The 18,842-nt window shown below is 44.5% G+C and overlaps 1 protein-coding gene across 1 annotated transcript in view; it reads right to left on the reverse strand.

The window, feature by feature from the left end:
• DNAH9 (dynein axonemal heavy chain 9) overlaps window positions 1-15,214 on the reverse strand; it is a 377,489-nt gene extending 362,275 nt beyond the window's left edge. Inside the window, exons 1-4 of the mRNA XM_030799425.1 lie at window positions 14,741-15,214; window positions 5,097-5,293; window positions 2,872-3,030; window positions 1,660-1,790 (exon numbers count right to left, since the gene is read on the reverse strand). Of these exons, the coding sequence (XP_030655285.1) occupies window positions 1,660-1,790; window positions 2,872-3,030; window positions 5,097-5,293; window positions 14,741-15,157 (904 nt within the window). The 5' untranslated portion in view covers window positions 15,158-15,214. The remainder of the gene's footprint in view (window positions 1-1,659; window positions 1,791-2,871; window positions 3,031-5,096; window positions 5,294-14,740) is intronic.
• Window positions 15,215-18,842: the final 3,628 nt, after the last annotated feature.

Here is an 18,842-nt window from a genome sequence, read left to right on the forward strand (position 1 = left end):
ACCGTGTTAGCCAGGATGGTCTCAATCTCCTGACCTTGTGATCTGTCCGCCTCGGCTTCCCAAAGTGCTGGGATCACAGGTGTGAGCCACCGTGCCCGGCCCCTTTAACATATTTTTTTAAAAAAACTTTCCCTTAGTCATTTCTGACATCAGCAGGGATACTTATACCACTTCTGGGGACACCTATCCACTGGAAGTGTAAACTGGGAACAAAAGTTGATTCCTCGGGGACACAGAATCTCTCAGCAAAGCAGTGAACTGGAGCCTCAAGAGACACTTGGTGCCAAGCCAGCCAAACACACTGGCAGAGCTGCCTCTGCAATGAGGATTCAGGGTCAGGGAGGACCTCAGAGACTAATAACTTATGCCAGTTCTGCTCTGTGATGTAGCTCATGTTGAAACTAACACCTGGACTTTTCTTCCTTTAGCTAAGTTGTTTGCTATCTCCAAGTCATGAAGAAGGGAAGGTGGGACAGGGAAGTAGCCAATGGGCTCTGGCACAGGACACTGCCCTTTTTACTAAACCAAATATGCCTGGATTCATTTTATATAGTGGGCTTACATGGGAGATTGTATTTAAAGAGAGAGTTCTGGGCAAAGTAAAATGTTTGAAAATCACTGCTTAGATTAAGCTTAGACCATGTGAAATGACAAAGACCTTTAAAAGCACATTTTGACCTATGGCACTGAAGAGCAAAGAGGAGATTTCATAAGAAAAAGGGAGAAGACGCACAGTGCACCAAGGAAGGGAGAGGGAGTCCTGAAAAGATTTACCTACTTCTAATCATAGACTTTGCTGGCTTGGCAATTTTGATAAGAGTGGATCTTGTCTGGTGCTCAAATGGCCAGGAAATTGCAGTCCATCTGACAGTAGGATTAGAAAATGCAGAATGGAGCTAGAAATGGAATAGAGATTTCTCAAGGAGCCAAAGGTGGAGGGACCTGAATTCCAGAGGTGAGAGATAACAACACGCGTTTGTACAGTGCAAAGCAGCAGCTGTAGGCAGATCTGATGGAAGAACTTTCTTCTAGTAGTCTCCAGACTCTGAAGACAGGGCCCAGAAAGACTTTTGACCAGACCCACGAGTTCCCAGCATGCCAGGGAGGTACAAGCACTTAGTTAATGAGAGGTCCCAGCCAATAATCCCAGGTCCTGCAAGGCATGGTCAGGCTGTCTTGCCAGAAGGGTAGTCCTTGATTAGGACAGATGGACTCACATGACCACACTGGAGTTAGTCACATAGGCTCCATAATGGCCACCCCAGAACTGTATGTCCTGGCCCCAGTGTTTGAAAGACACAAAGGGACAGCTCCAGGAACACTGTTGTGTTCAGTCAATAAGTTCTTCCACCTGTATAATCTCACACGGACCTAGAAAAGTAGGCAGAAGTGTATGCGCCATAACCGTCATACCTACTAAAGCTCAGAGGGGCTAGGTGAATTTGCCCAGGCCATACAGCAGTGGAACTGCAAACAGCATAGCTCTGTTTAGCTGCTCTTGTGTATCTAGATATGGTATTCTTGCCACCATGCTAGTTTGTGTCGGGTCGGAAATTTACAAGGACTTGAAGTTGCTGAATTCAGACAGAGAGAGGTGAATGCATCATTCAATGGTAAATTGAGTCAAACACATTTGGGAAAACACTTGCTGGTCCTCACCTGCAACAACATCTCTGTACATGGCTTTGAAAGCTGGAAAGTAGCTACTCTGAAGCTTGTCCAGGAGCTTGGCCATGCCCCTCACTGTTATTGTTCTCAGTTGATTATAAATGTATTTCAGATCTTCATACCTGCAATATCATGAAGAAGGGTGAATCCAGGTAAGCATCAGGAAATGCAAGTCACACTGTGATGACCCATCGTCACACAGACAGGAGCCCTGCCTCAGGGTGCTTCCACAGAAGCTGTGCTCCAGCCCAAAGAGCCTGGACATCTGTTCCCAGCACAGTGAGGGCAAAAGCCTGAGCTGGGAACACAGGTTCAAAGGGGCAGCTCCAGGAAACACTGCTGTGACCATCTGGTGGTTCAAAAAGCTCGGCAGCTGGAGGTCATTAGCTCTGGCAGTAAGGTTGAGTCAGGGTGAGAGAGGCATTATTGGAGCAAGGGTGCTAAGAGAAGGGCCTTGCAGTAGGTCAGCAGAATGGTCAGAAGCCAGGCAAGAGCATGGGGCATCTCAGCAGGGTGGTACAGACAAAAGGCTGGAGCCCTACAGGCATGTCTAGTCATGTGACACCGATAATCTCCATTCTATGCGAGGACAGGCACATCTGCCTCTAACATCTCTCTGTCTCCTTTTGAGTAAAGGATTTATCAGCACAATAATAAATAGGAGTGAGGAAATGGGGAGGAGGAGGGGGAATAAGCAGGAGCGGGAGCAATAATGAAGGCTTTCTGGACAAACACCCTGGAAGATGAACTTTCCAGCCCTGCGAGTGATGAGCCATAATACAGGAAAGGCTGTTCTGCAGCCAACTCCTCAAAACCCCTCTGTCTTCAGAACTTTACAAAAGGTGTGTGCATGTGGCCTCAACTGTTCAAGGAGAAGGGAGCAGAAAAGTTACAAGAAAAATGTTAAAGAGAGTTCATTAATTTTACATGTAGTCCAAAGAGCCTTTGAAAAAATGTGAGAAGACATACTGATGTTAGCCCAGGAAAGGAAAAATGACTATAGAATCTGGGGGAAAGTGTGCATCTCCCAGTCTATCAAAAAACTCTATTGACCCAATGACACAGAGCTGTCTACCCCAGCGATGATGTGAAATACCTATAGGGAAGAACAGGCTCAATGGTGGCTTAACCCAGGAAAGCTCTAGCTTTAGTCTCTGTAAGACATCTTCACCGCAGAGTTCCAGCAGGTGCCTTCTTGCCTACCTGCTCTTCCAGAACTCCAACTCCACTTTAGGGGTGGGATTCTCCCCTTGTAAGAGTGGCTGGGAAGACTCTCTCTTGAGAACCACCTGGACTTGGTAGCTCCATTTGATCACTGCAGACTCAATGGCATAGATGACTGACTTATCTGTAGAATCCAAGCTGTGAAAGACAAAACAACAACGATAACAACAAAAACAAAAACCCTGAAACGTGAAAATAACTCTGGGTGTACCCCAAGACAGAATCCCAATTTTAAAAAATAGGTGAGAAATTTCACCTAGCCCATGCATTCCTAACTTTTTTGGATAATAGTCTCTGCTGACTAGTCAATGAAAATTATAGATCCTCTCTCCAGAAAAAAAAAATGCTTATGTGCGTGTATGTACATTTTTCATACAGATTCAGGGCTCATCAATATTCTGAAGACTAGTTTAAGAAATTTGAATGCCAGTACGTTGTCCTGCCAATGCAGGAATACCTTGGACAGAAAATATTCAGATGACCACCCAATGCTTGCTTGAATCCTACCAGTGACAGCAAGCTCCTTCACAAAGCAGCACATTTCTCAATAGATTGGCTCTCCCAAGGAGAAAGTTTGTCTCTATACTGAACCATTTCTACCTCCCTGTGATTTCCTCATCTTGATCTTAGCTCTGACCTCTGCAGCAAGAGGAAATAGTTTATTTCCTCCTTCACAAGGCTAATAATCAGCCACCTGAATATCACCATCACGATTTCACTTGGTCCTCATTTTTCCAGTGAAGAATAGAATTCCCAAACTTTTCCCCTCATAGGACTTTTAAAGAAAGTAACTTAGCTATATTTGGAAGCAGTTAAAATTTTTTTTAATACATTTTGGTCATTATTTTCACAGTCTTAACTGAAAACGATACGTGCAAAGAACCAAGGACACAATGACAAAGAAAGAGGACACACAATTCACATTTTTATGTCAGAAACCCACTTCCACTTCATTAAATTAAATTTATATTTGCTGAGAAATGATATGGCACAAGTGATTGTGGAAGGTATTAAAGGAAGAAGACACCCATTCTCCCAAAATGATCCAGTCTTTTGGGAAATTATCAAACTTGAACAAACAGAGATAAATTCAGCAATGATTATAAACACACACTGAATGTTACTAAGTTAAAATATAAAGGGACTAGAAAAGGGGTAGTTTGAATTTATTTATTTTGAAGATTGGATATCTTTATTAAACCACAATAAGTTTTCCAATTAACTGGGAAATTACTTCAAATTGTATATGTAGGAAATTACTTCTGATAGAAAAAACTCATTATAAAGTACATTGTTGTATTTTATAATGCATTGCACGCATATAATCTGTTGCATGCGTTAGTTATTCTTCGGATTAAATCATGGATCCTGAATACACAATGTTGACAGTAATACATTGGGAAACTCCTGACAGTGTGGCAGACCGAGCTCATGTAGGAAGGCTGTCCATTGCCACAAGCACATAGAGATGCTGGATAAAATATAGCAAAATATACTATTAATATTCATATACATAGCCTGGCTTGAAAGGGGAAAAGAATTCCCAAGGGACAGAAACGAAGACAACTCGAAAGTCAGCATGATAAACAGAAGCTGATGGTGGATTCAACTTCTAAAAGGAGATGAGGCTGGGGTTTTAAGGCCCACTTAGGGGCAGGAGGCATGAACTCCCAACAAAGCCAGGTCCCAACAAAGCCAGATTTGCTACTATTTGAAAAAAGAAAAAAAAAATCCCCAGGACCTGTAAAAAGTCTTCAGCTGCTGGGGGAGGAGAGTCTGGAACTGTGACAAGAGCCAGCAGCGATAGTTCTGTGACATTATGTACTGAGTAAACACTGGGAAGAGGCATGCCTGCCTCCCAGACTGGACCTGAGTCTTTGCCAATGATGAGACACTATCCTGATAAGCAAAATACCGAAAGCTAGTGTGGTTGCGCTCAGCCTTGAAATGATTCTGAACGGAAAAAAAGGCCACGTTGCTGTAATAGCCTTGGAAGACTTCATGCAGTGGCTGGGCCAGGGAGTAACCAGGGTAAACACACAGTCCACAGTCGGAGGGTGTCGGCAAACAGAGCAGACAGTAGGTTTGCGTGCAGAACGAGGAGATGTGCAGAGTCAGGAACAGAAAAGTTGTAAGGAAAACATTCTGATAACCAGCATCTCCCATATCTCAGAGGCCCATATGGCCCGGCTGGCGGTACTTACACTGTCTCACTTTTGGAATCCGCAAACTCCATCTTTTCTGAGCCTGCTGGAAGAGGCAGCAAAGTTTTTCCCTTCACTTGCTCGACTATAACCGAGAGGTCGCATTGGAGGCTGTGGGCGTGCCGCCTGACATCCTCACATATCATGTGGGGCCAGTTTAGGCGATTCTTCTCATTGGCCAGGACGGGTAGAACAACCTGGAACAGAGGTGCACAGGAAAGAAAGGCAGGCGTTCCACTTCTGAGAACTTAAAGAAAGCCTCATCTGGAAAAGGCTTATAAAGCTATATACAACCTTTTGCAGGTCACTGTGCTGGAAGGCCTAATAATAGGGTCAAACATCACATACGACCCTGACTTCTGGTAAATTGGGGAGGCCCTTGAATAGCCTGCTTACAAGTTTTCCTTCCCATTCTGCTCCTGGGGATAAAGTCCTCTAGCCAAAACATTCTTTATCAGCTAAGCACGGTGGTTCATGCCTGTAATCCTAGCACTTTGGGAGGCTGAGGCGGGTGGATCACCTAAGGTCGGGAGTTCGAGACCAGCCTGGCCAACATGGCAAAAACCCATCTCTACTAAAAATACAAAAATTAGCCAGGCGTGGTGGTGGGTGCCTGTGATCACAGCTACTCGGGAGGTTGAGGCAGGAGAATCGCTTCAACCCAGGAGGCGGAGGTTGCAGTGAGTTGAGATCACACCACTGCACTCCAGCCTGGGCAACAGAGTAAGACTCCATCTCAGAAAAAATATTAAAAAGAAAAAACAAAAAACTCTTTATCAAGAGGACCAGGCACAGTTCCCGCTTATCCCTGAGAAGCAGACTTCAGTTCCCTGCCAGCTGGTGGAATGAGTTAACCTAGCCAATTGTGTCCCCCAATGAGATCCAGGGACCACTACACCCTCTTGATACTATTAATACAAAGTGTGCTTTCCACAGCCCCTTGTCATTTAGTCTGTTCCCAAGAGCAATCCCCATGTGGCTCTGCATGGCTCAGTGTCCTCTTCTGGGCTGTGAGTATGTTGACTGATAAACTGTTGTCAATGGTGTCTGTCCTATGTTGGGTGTTGTATGTTTAGCCATCTCCATTACTCTGGGGCAGGAATCCCTCCCTCATCAATGAGGTGAATAGGAGGTGATTAAATAGTCACAAAGGCCAGAGGCAAAAAAGTAGGACACATGCAGATAAACACGACCTTTTGTCTACAGGTGGTGGGAGGGGGCATCTTGAAAAGGCAAGCAAAGTTGAGGATCTTGAATCCATCTTTAGCGTGAACGTTAGGGGATTCTGGCCACCCAACATAGTTTCTCTTTTTTTACTATTCATCCCCAAATCCATAGGTGAACATGGAACCAAATCTGAGCCAGTGAGAGTCAGGCCAAAGTGTCTTATGTGACTTTTCAAGGAAGAGACACCTTCTCTTTTCTGCTAGTGTGGAGCTTTTCTTGGTCACCTTTGCAACCAACAGAGCCTTAGAATAAAGTTAATATGGAGAGGAGAGTGCTTACCGATGGAGAAAGACCAAGTCTTGGTAACTTTGTTTGAGCTCCTAAATTAAGCTGCTCTTGAACTTTCCAAGCTAGTTTAAATTAAGTTTCCATTACCGGCAACTTAGAAAGTTGTCAGTACACCAAGGTGGGCGGATCACAAGGTCAGGACATCAAGACCATCCTGGCTAACATGGTGAAACCCTGTCTCTATTAAAATACAAAAAATTAGCCGAGTACGGTGGCACACACCTGTAGTCCCAGCTACTTGGGAGGCTGAGGCAGGGGAATCGCTTGAACCCTGGAGGCGTGGGTTGCAGTGAGCCAAGATCACACCACTGCACTCCAGCCTGGAGACAGAGCAAAAAAAAAAAAAAAAAAAAAAGAAAGAAAGTACAACTCACTAGGAATCTTTGACTGTCAAAATCTCACAACTGATGGAAGGAGAATACCAGAAAGACAAACAGATGCTCATATAATGTGATGAGGAAGCTATCAATATATAAAAAATCAAAAGGAAATATGAACTGATATGACTGGTTGGGTTATGATCAATAAGCCCCAGTGGCTGTGAAACAGAATACCTGGACCCAGCATGTTAGATTCTAGAGGATGGTCTTTGCCTGGTCTGTCTGGAAACATTCACTGAGGTAGGAACTTACAACAGTCAGTAAAGGGAGCTCAGAAAGTAAGGAAAGATTACAAATTAAGCTTTATCACATTCATGTTAAGAAAGAACCATTTGAACCCAGGGCAGAAGACCTAACCGGGAAAGAGGATGAACTGGAATTTTCCTAGGATCTCAAAGGCAGGGACTCTATCTTATTTAATTTTTATATAGTCACAGTTCTCTCCAGGATCTGGCATATAGAAAACACTCAAGATGTTTATCAAATAACTCAATGTATACTGTCTGAAGAAAAAGGAGTAGTTTTGGGTGGGAGTTTTAAGGGCTTTGAGTGACAGAAAAATAATGAATGTGAACTCTCTATGAAGTGAAAAGCAACACATAGGCAGGTGCGGTGGCTCGCGCCTGTATCCCAGCACTTTGAGAGGCTGAGGAGGGCAGATTGTTTGAGCCCAGGAGTCGGAGACCTGCCTGGGCAACATAGCAAGACCTCATCTCTACAAAAAAATAGAAAAATTGCCCGGTTGTTGTGGTGCATGTCTGTAGTCCCAGTTACTAAGGAGGTGAGAGGATCACTTGAGCCCAGGGAGGTCGAGTCTGCAGTGAGCTGAAATCGCACCTCTGTACTCCAGCCTGGGCAACAGAGTGAGACCCTGTCTCAAAACAACAACAACAAACCAAAAAGCTACTCATTCATTTATTCAATGAGTATTTACTGAGCATCTATTTTGTGCTGGCACTTTTCTAGGTGCTAGGAGGATACACCCGTGAACAAAACAGTCAAAAATTTCTGACCTCATGAAGCTTATATTCTAAGGGAGAGACAGTCAAGAAACAGTAAGTTCTGTGAATAAAGATAAAGCACGTGAAGGGAATCAGGAGTGTGGGGTGGAGGGGCTGCAATTGTAAATGTTGAGGTTGGCCTAACTGAGAAGAGAAGATTTGAACAAAGGCTGGGAAGGATAGGGGGTGTGCTTTGCAGATCCTTGGGGGAAGTATATTGCAGGGAGAAGGAACAGCCAGTGCAAAGGCCCCGAGATGGAAGCATGCTTGATGTTATCAAGGAGCAGTGTGGAAGCAAGGAAAGCAGGGACAGAGTGATCCCAAAGAATAGGGGAGAGTAAAGGGAGTCAATTCACATGCAGCCTTGCCTGTGAGATTTTGATTTCTACTCTCAGAGAAATGGACATCATTGAAAGTTTTGAGCAAAGGAGTGCCATAGGCTGAAATCGCTTTGAGTAGGATCAACCAAGCTGCTGTGATTATAGGCTCTAAGGTGCAAAGGTGGAAAGGGAGGCCACCTAGCAAGTTGGTGCTATAATACAGAAGACAGTGGTGTGGCACAGGGGGTAGTGGGGGAGATGGTAAGAAATGGCCTGATTCCGCTGGGTGCGGTGGCTCACGCCTGTAATCCTAGCACTTTGGGAGGCCGAGGCAGGTGGATCACGAGGTCAGGAGATTAAGACCATCCTGGATAACACGGTGAAACCCCGTCTCTACTAAAAATACAAAAAAATAGCCAGGCGTGGTGGCAGGCGCCTGTAGTCGCAGCTACTCGGGAGGCTGAGGCAAGAGAATGGCGTGAACCCGGGAGGCGGAGCTTGCAGTGAGCTGAGATCGCGCCACTGCACTCCAGTTTCTGGGTGACAGAGTGAGACTCCGTCTCAAAAAAAAAAAAAAAAAAATGGCCTGATTCCATACAAATTTTGAAGGTATAGCCAATAAGATGTGTTAACAAATTGCTTTAGGAGTCGCAAGAGAAAAAAAAAGGGTCAGGATGACTCTAAGATCTGTGGCTTGAACAACGGGAAGAATGGAGTTGCTGTCAACCAATGTGGGGAGGCGTAAAGGTGGAGTAAGATCTTGAGAGAAGATACAGGAGCTTTTGTCTGCACATGTTAAAATGCAGTATCTCGACTGGACTTTAAGATAGAGATGTTGAGTAGGCAGCTGGATATGCTAGTTGAGAGCTCAGAGAAGAGAGGGCTGGAGATAACAAATTTGGGAGGTGTCAGATACAAATGGCTTGTGAAACTTTGAAATCGACTGACAGCCCCCAAGAAAATGGGTGTATAGAGAGAGAAGAGAAGACGTCCAGGGAATGAGCCGTAGGGCCATCTGGTGTTAAGAAGTTGGGAAGAGGACAGGTGCGGTGGCTCACGCCTGTAATTCCAACACTTTGTGAAGCCAAGGTGGGCAGATCATGAGGTCAGGAGTTTGAGACCAGCCTGGCCAACAGAGTAGAAACTCCATCTCTACTAAAAATACAAAAATTAGTTGGGCGTGGTGGTGGGCGCCTGTAATCTTAGCTACTTGGTAGGCTGAGGCAGGAGAATTGCTTGAACCCAGGAGGTGGAGGTTGCAGCGAGCGGAGATCATGCCACTGCACTCCAGCCTGGGTGACAGTGCAAGACTCCATCTCAACAAAAAAATAAAGAAAGAAATAAGTGGGGAAGAAGAGGAGGCACCATCACTGGTGATAGCCATGGTGATAGGAGGAAACCAGAAGACTGGTTCCTGGAGCCCAAAGAAGAAAGTGTTCCCAGGAAGAGAGGATGATCATGAGCTATGACAAACGCTGCTCTCAGGTCAAGCCGAATGAGCACTGATCAGGGTCGTTCAATTTAGTCAAGTGGAGATCATCAGAAACATTGACACGTTATTTTATTCCTCTTCTGTGAGGTGTGAAAGTCAAAGCCTGGTGAGTGAGGACGAGATAAAACAGGAAAATAATGAGACAGCAAGAGGAGACACACATTCTAAGAATTTTGCTATGAAGGGGGTCATAAACATGAGGTGACAGCTGGTGGGATGAAAGGGGGATTTTGCTTGATGAGAATAATCTAGCAGAGAGGAGAAAAATATGAATGCAGGAGAGAAGAGGAAATTGCTAGAGTGATCTCCTCAGGAATGTGTGGGATTCAGAGCACAGGCAGCAGTTTCAGCCTTACGGTTGGCATCAGAGGGCAGCACAAACAGTACCTCTAGCAACGGACGGGATGGCAGAAGATACAAGGAGAGCTGCTCCAGTCAAAGTAGACATAAATGTTCGTGGACATGTTATTCTCATTTCCGTTTCTTAAAAAACCAAGAAAGAAGCAAGAGCGTCTCAGAGTGAGGTTGACAGGAGGTTTTGGACATTTGAGAGAAGAAAGATTTTTCTTTTCAAATTGTTTCTCAAGTTGGGAAATAGTGATCTAAAAGAGCAAGAAAATATAATTGGAAAAGAAAAAAATAGAATGTCTGCTGGGAAACATAAAAAGCTGACTTAGCGGTTTGAGAGGTCGTGCATTTAAAGAGGAGCCCATTGGTTTTTCCCTGGTCTCTTTTAATTTAATGGGTGCAGGTATGAAGTATGTAGAGCTGGGTTTTACCAGGATTGTGGTTGCACCAATTGAGTATGACACAGTGAGGTAGAGGCCAGTACATCAGGAGCTGATGCAAGGGTATGACGATCATGAAGGAGCATGGTACTCAAATTGGGTAAGAGAAGAGATCGTGGGCATGGGCCAGGGCCAATGGGAAGCAGCCAAGGCCAAGAGATTGGAGCTCCCAGCAGGATCAAAGGACTGTTGTAGTCAGGGTATGAGAGGGAGTGAGCTGGAAAGATGGGAGTAGTGGTCAGAGAAGGAGGTGCATAAAATTGGGCAATGAGGTTGATGGTTGTTGGGAATGCAAGGTCTGGAAATGGCCATGGGAGGGGCTGCTTATGATCGGGAGGAGGACAAGATCACTGGAGGACAAAGATACAGAGAACCCAGAGGCCAAGTTATTGGAAGGGTCACTCATATGTCTTTGGAAATAACCACATATTAAAAGTAATGTTGGGCAGAGTCACAAGTTGGGAGGCAAAGTCATACACACGCGAGGGTAGCACCATCTGTACAGGATGCAGCAGTGAGAGTGGATGATGTCCTTTGATGACAGGAGATTCAAACTGGAGGCTTTTTGATGTGGATCTAGAGCAGCAAGGAGGAACAAGGAGGCCACCTGCCCCAGCTCCAGGCTCAGGAGAAGGCTGTGGGGGAAACACAGCTGAGTCCTCTAGGAGGAGCCAGGATGGGTTACAGCAAGGTGACAAGGATCCATCAGATGGGTGAGGAGGATTTTAAATGGGATGAAGAGTGACAAGAATTCTCATCCTTTATGGAACACCTGCAGTGTGACACTCTATTCCAGGTGTTCTAATATATGATGTCTAAATTTCATAGCAACCCTGCAAGACAGTTTTGGACCTGGCAGAGTGAGCACATCTGCTCACATCACACTGCTGAATTTAACCAGAATTTGACTTAGGTCTGTGAGATTCCAAATCTTATGCTCACACTCCAAAATGTAAAAAGTAAAAAAAAAAAAAAAAAATCCAAGTTTCAGAGCTAGGAAAAATAAGTTGGCAGTAGTGAATGACGTGGTTGGAGGAGGAAGTAAGGAAGTAGGAGAACAAGTTACTAAATTCTGTTAATTCTTCTTTTCAAACATTTCTTAGGCACATTTTCCTTTTTTACCTTGTACTAGTAGAATGGAACAAAAATGATATTAAAATTATAGCTTTCTTTCAGCCAACACCCTCAATCCTACCCCCACACACACAAGGCAGGAAGAAGTCTCTCAGCCAGGTAGGTTCTTCTGGCTTTAGCGATGCTGCGTGGGGAGGTGGAAGGAAAAGGGGAGCAGGTAATCAGAGACTACTAAGCTGATTACAAGGTGCTGAGAGAGAAGAGAGGGGGTGGACAGGAGGGCCAGGCTGGAAGGAGGGGGCTTAGCAGATGGGAGGCCAGCAAGCCTTGAAAGAGACACTGGATCAGCTTCAGGGTATGGAATAAAAGTAGATGTATAGACAGAAAGTGGAATAAAGTTACTGGTACGAGCTTTGAGAAATGCAAGGAAAGGACTTGAGGTATTTTTAAAATAAATTATTTATTTAGGTTTTAAAATAGGTAATACATTTACATGGGGCAAAATTTTAAATGTACAAAAGCTTTTACAGTGGGAAGTAAATCTTCCACCTACCCCTGTACTTCAGTTACTGTTTCTCCTTCTTGTGGATTACTGTTAAAGAATGTCCTCTCTTCCTCCCTCCCTCTCTCCCTTCCCTCCTTCCTTTCTTTCTTCTTCCCCTCCTTTCTTTTTTAAACATAAATAGTAGCATACCATCCATGCAATTCTGCACTTCTTTAAAAAATTATCTTAAATTGCAGCATTATTCACAAAAACCAAAAGACAGAAACAACCTAAGTGTCTATGATGGATAAATTTTTTAGAAATGTGGTTATACACACAATAGAATATTGTTAAAAAAAAGAAAGAAATTCCGCATATGAAGATAGGTGGCGACAATATGGATGAACCTTGAGGACATTATGCTAAGTGACATAAGTCAGTCACAAGGAACAAATACTGCATGATTCCACTTATATGATGAGTCAGGTTCATAGGAACAGAAAGTAGAATGGTGCTTGCCAGGAGCTCAGGGGAGCGGTGTGTGGCTTGTTGGGTGTGTGTGGAGTTTCAGTGATTCTGGACCGGGCATTTCTGAGGATCTGTTGCACAACAATGCCTATGTGGTTGACAATATTGTACTCTGCACTTGGAAATTGTTGGGTGAATTTTATGTCAAGTGTTTTTTTGCCACAAGGAAAAAATTACCCTAAGGAATACTCTGGTTGAACATGGTAGCTTACACCTGTAATCCCAGCACTTTGGGAGGCCAAGGCAGGAGGATCACTTGAGTCTAGGAGTTTGAAACCAGCCTGGTCAACATAGCAAGATCCTGCCTCAAAAAAAGGAATATTCCATATCAGTCATTCTTTTTAATAGTTGCAAAGTATTTCACTGTATAGATGGCCCATAATTCAGTCGCCCAGTCCCCTGTTGATGAACATTGTTTGTCTCCAATCTCTTTCAATGCACCAATGAAAATTCTTAAACATTTGAGAATTTTCATTATTTTAAAATTATTTTTCTTCCTGGACTACTTTGCTTAGCCATGACACAACTCTGAGATGGGCCTTCTGTCTCCCACATACACTAGGTTAAATACTGTCTCTGAACCTTTGATCAGTCTGCTCTCAGTATCTTGAAAGTTACCTTGTTCTCTACTTATACGAATTCTTCTAACTGTTCAGGAGACAATTCAACACTTAATGTTAAGCATGCTTCTCAGATCACAGTCCTTTCTCCTCTGAAGCCAAAAGTACTTTCCATCATCAACATTCATTAGAGAAGTTGATCTAAGTTCAGGCTTCAGCGGGATGGCTTTCAGACAATGCACAGTGGCAAGACCGTTCTGTTTGTTAAAATATTGAAATACCTCCATATCTAAGAGATCTAGCTTCCCTGGGCCCTCTGTGTCCTCCTCTATCTATCCAACCCCTTCTCTGGAATTTTCACCTCCCCACAGCCTCCTGATACACCATCTAAAGGGCTTACACCTGACATGGGAAGACTCCAGGACTTGGATCCAGCAGTGAGGCCAACTTTTAGGTAAGCTTTACCCTCACCCCAGTCTTAAAAGTTTGAAATATTTTGAATATATGAATTATTACATACGTTTCAGCTCCTTGGAGTAAGCATTTCATTGGTGGGAATAGTTCTTTGGTATTCCCTATAGCACCTATCACCTGAAACATCATACAGCCAGTATCCCGCCCATCCTTATTTCACAACCTGCAGGGTCCAGGGCATCAAGCCTCCAGAAACACACAGGCCTGACTTCTCTGTCAGGGCAGTTTACTCCCATTCCAGAAAGGTCTAAGGGGCCCAGGAATCTCTCCGGAGCACTTCCCTGAAATCTCCTGCATTCTCGAAGCTTCTGCTGTGGTGCCACTAAAGCACTTATGACCCACATCTCCACCTTCCTCCCTGAGCTTCAGGCAGACTCCTCCAAAGGCCTGCTGGGCATTTTCAAATGGGCGCCCAACTTCTTATGCTGGCACAGGGCTGACCTTTGCTAAATGGTTGGTAATGAATGAATGAGATGAAAATCAAAAGCAAGTCACTACCCACCTCCCCCCTCCATTTAACTGCTCTCCAGAAGTAGGCACTGTTTATAGCCATTCGCCTCCTTCCACCCCACTGATCCATCAGAAATGCCTCTTTGTTCACCACTTCCCATCTTCCTCAGACGTTTCCAATTTACAGGAGGGATTACGAGATGCTGATTTCGAAAGTAGTCAGGACCTAGGCACTCTTCAGATTATGGTCTTCCCCTGACTTTGGCTGGAACTCAGACCCGGACTGACCCAAGCCTTAGCCCCTTCCCATTCTCATTCTGGCCTGGCCTCCACCCAGATCCCTCCCTCCGGATCCCCCCGACTCCGCCCCTAACCCCATCCCATTTTCTTCCTGACTTCAGGAACTTGCCTCCTGGTCGTGCTCCCTCCATAGCCTCGCCCCTCTGCCTATCACCCCGCCCCTTGGACCGCCCCTGCAGCTTCGCCCCGCCCCCTCTGGCCCCGCCTCCGTCCCTTAAGGCTCCTCCTCCCCTCCCCCACCCAGCTTTAGCCTCGCGGGGACGCTAACCCACCCTCACCTCCGAGAACAGCGCGGCCAGGTGCTCCAGAGGTGCCGCGGGCAGGTCCCCGCAGACCACTGCGCCGCGGAAGCTGTCAGGACTTGGAGGCTCGGGCCCGGTGCGCAAGAAAAAAAGCCCCTTAGCGCCAGCCGGGTCCGACTCAGGTCCCACCTCCAGCCCGGGTCGTACTGCCAGGCCCCCGGGCCCAGGCCGCACCACCAGCAGCGGCCTCGGCCCCTCGGCGGCATCGCGGCCCAGGAAGGCCTGAAGCAGCTGCTTCGCCTCGGCACTCCCCGCGCAACGCTCCCAGGCGCCCGCAGCCGGCCGCAGGCTCATGGCCACGTAGGTCCCCAGGAGTCGCAGTCGTCGGTCGGCGCCGGGTTCCCCATCCACGTTTGCCGCCGCGAGCGCGGCGCGCTCCTCCGCGCTCCCCATCGCGCGCGGCCTCCAGCTGCATCGGTTTCCCTAGCGACGGGGACGCGGCCGGGACTCCCTCCTCTGCTCCCTTCCTATTGGGCACGGACCTCTGGTCCCGCCCCTTCCAGGCTAATAAGGTAGGAGGTGTACGCGGGAAGGGGCGGGGTCGCGTCGCTGTTGCTAGGACACCAGCCGAGACTCCTACTCAGTGTGTGCCTGGTGTATTGGGAGTGCTGAAGTGTGTCCGTGGAGCGCAATGGCTTATTGATGGGCTGCGTGGAGAGGAGATCAAGCATATAAATGCTGTTAACGATCGTTTTGGCCAAGGTCGAATTAGAGTCTTTAGAGGTCTCCAGACACTGAAAATGGTGTGGTCCTCTCACCTCTATCCTAAATGCGCAATCCAGACTTAAACACAATGCCAAATCATAAAACAGATTTAAGGGCATTCAGTGAGTGTTTTATTTCTTTTCCATGATGGCAAATTAAACACTTCAGAACAGTGCTGTCCAATAGAACTTTCTGCGATGGTGGAAATGTTTTCCATCTGTTCTAGCCACGCATGGCCTATAAAGGAGGTGAAATGTGCTCGTCCCACTGAGGAAATTTTTAATTTTACTTAATTTTCACTTAAAATTAAATAGTCACATGTGACTGTAGTTATATTGGACAGCTCAGCTTCAAAATTTTAATATCAAGTTTTTTAAAGTTTTCTTCCTTGCCTTTCTTTGCCCACGTTTTTTAAGGCATGTGCTTAATCTGCCAAAAATGTAATCAAACTGTGAGAGGCTTGTTTTTGTTTCTGTTGTTTTTGAGACAGGGTCTTACTCTGTTGCCCAGGCTGGAGTGCAGTGACCGGATCATAGTTCACTGCAGCCTCAAATCCCTGGGCTCAACTGATCCTCTGGTCTCAGCTTCCCTAGGAGCTAGGAATACAGGCGCCACCACATCCAGCTAATTTTAAAAATTTTTTGTAGAGATGAGGTCTCGCCATGTTGTCCAAACTGGTCTTGAAGTCCTGGACTCAATTGATCCTTCTGCCTCAGCCTCCCAAAGTGCTGAGATTATATGGATGAGCCACCATGCTAGAGTTTTTGACTTCCATGGGTATGACCACTAATCAGTTCTTACTAAATGTAGCAAAGTACTTGTAAATATGCAGCATGCTCAGAGCCTCCCCATCCTGCCCTACACCTGGATATTGGCTTCAAAAAGGGATAATATAAAGTGCCTTGCCTGACCTCAGAAATTAGCATTTGTTACCTGCTTAGTCCTTCTCCATGGTCAGGATAAACAGCTTGGCTCTTTGCATGCATGTAAGGTGACAATGCACGGGTGCTGAAAAAATGGACAAACAACTTAGGCAGGATGAGGTCTGCAGGACCGAATGAGCTCCCTCCCCTCTGCCCTGCCATCCTCACTTTAGTCACCTCCCAGGGACTGCTGAGTTTCTGGGTAAAAGGAATGTTTATAATGGGTTTCAAAGGAATATTAACAGAATAAGCACTTATCAATGGCAGCTCGGCTAACAAGAGCCCCTCAGGAAAACACCAGTGGTTGGGAAGTAAAATGATTGATTTCATAACAACTGCAGCAAAGGAGTTGCTGTCATAAAAAATGTTCGTGTTGGAAATGAATCTTTATGTTTGTAAAGGGTGTTTTATCATTGCTGCATTAAACAATAATCAACCAACTATGAGGAAAGGGAAAAAGTGAGAAACAAACAATTTTTAGGATGAATTTGGTAACTGACATTTCAAGAAAAAGCATCAGGGAAAAATACTAATGTCAGGGGCTTCTTACACATATCGTTTTTTGTTTGTCTTTGCATATAGGAAGGCATCGTTATTGTTTTAGTGCTTAGGAACTTCAAATGTGTCAACTATGCTCATGTTTCATATACAGAGTGACTTCAGGACCATTAACTTTCAGTAAACCCTTGAAATAAAATTTGTGCCGCCCCACTGTGGCTCTATTATGCCGTTAATCTCCTATGTCCCCTTGCCCCAACATACATAAAAATAGAAACAAAGGAGTCTGTGAATATGACTTAAAGATTTCTGTGTAAGGTGAAGGCTCCTGAACATTAGCAATCCCAGTTTTTAATTTTATCTCCAAAAAGATACCTTATCTGCATTTTAGAAGGTGATTGGTGGGAGGCATTGATATGGGATTATTGAAAACAACTGACATTTTAAAATATTGTATAATTATGACAAAAATATCCCCAAAATATATGAGTTACCTATCACTGTATAACAAATTACCCCCAAACTTGTCAGCTTAAAATAGCAATAAACATTTATCTCACACAGTTTATGGGGGGTCAAGAATTTAGGAGCTGCTTAGCTCATAGTTACTGCTCAAGGTTTCTCATGATGTTGCAGGCAAGATGTCATCAGGGGCTACATCATCTGAAGGCTTGACTGGGGCTGGAGGAGACACTTCCAAGATGGCTTACTCACATGGCTAGTGGGTTGGTGCTGGCTCTTGGCAGTAGACTTCAGCTTCTTAGCATGTGGAGCCCCCATTGGGTATCTGAGTGTCTTTGTAATGCTGTGACTGTCTTCCCCCAGAAAAAGTGATCTGAGAGAGAACAAGGCAGAAGCCTACAGTACCTCTTATGACTAGCCTTGGAAATCACACACTGTCATTTCTGCAATTATCTTATTAGTTACAGAAGTCTGCCCTATTCAATATGAGAGGGAATTACATGAGGATGTGAATACCAGGAGACAAGAATCACTGGGTACCATCTTGGAGGCAGGTTACCACAAAAAGTAAGGGAAGGAATGAATTTGCATAAGATGTTCAGCTAAAATAATTTCCATTTTTTAAATTGGAAACTTGAACTCAGTCCCATGAGCATAATATTTGTAGGAATCATATTTTTTGTTCTAAATGACTATGCACAATTCCTGTTCAAGACTTTTGGTCATGATCTCTTTAAATTCTGGATAGTCGTCGTGGTGAGAAATTTGTTCCCACAAGCAAGTAATATAAAAGTTAAAGCCTTTCAAAACTATTCATAAATTAGCAGTTGATATTATATTTACAGAATCTAACAGCTCTTTCTTTTCTTCCTTGACAAATGTTACATTGAAATTCTTTTATGCTGCTAATAGATACTGAATCTAACCCAACCTTTTCATATCAAATATTTCAAAATAATGATGAAGTTCTAATTCAAATAATGTGCATGCGTTATTAGAATAACTTCCTTGCAGCTATCTTGGATACTATTAATGTGAACATCAGACACAAATAGGGATATCTATGGGATCCATTAATAGAAGGACAGTGTATGCTGCCTGTGACTACATCCAGGAGACATGCATAAGAACATCAATGGTTGCATTGTAGCAACTGCAAAATAATGGGAAGCAAACCAAGTGTCCATCAATAGTAGAATGGATGAGTAAATTATGTTATATACTATTCATGATGTATAATACTCTACAGCGTAAAAATAAATAGACAATAGTCATATGCATCAACATGGATAAATCCTAAAAGCATAATGTTGAATAAAAATAGGAAAGTTACGGAATAATTTAGTGTTACATTTGTTAGAAGTTTTAAACTAGACAATACGTTGTAAGAGGCACACACATATGTAGTAATCTAATGAAAAGTAAAGGAATGATTATCACAAAATTCAGATTTTGATCACTCCTTGGGGGACTAAAGAATCGTGGATGAG

The sequence above is a fragment of the Nomascus leucogenys genome, chromosome 19 (genome assembly GCF_006542625.1).
Source record: "Nomascus leucogenys isolate Asia chromosome 19, Asia_NLE_v1, whole genome shotgun sequence".
Taxonomy (NCBI): Eukaryota; Metazoa; Chordata; class Mammalia; order Primates; family Hylobatidae; genus Nomascus; species Nomascus leucogenys.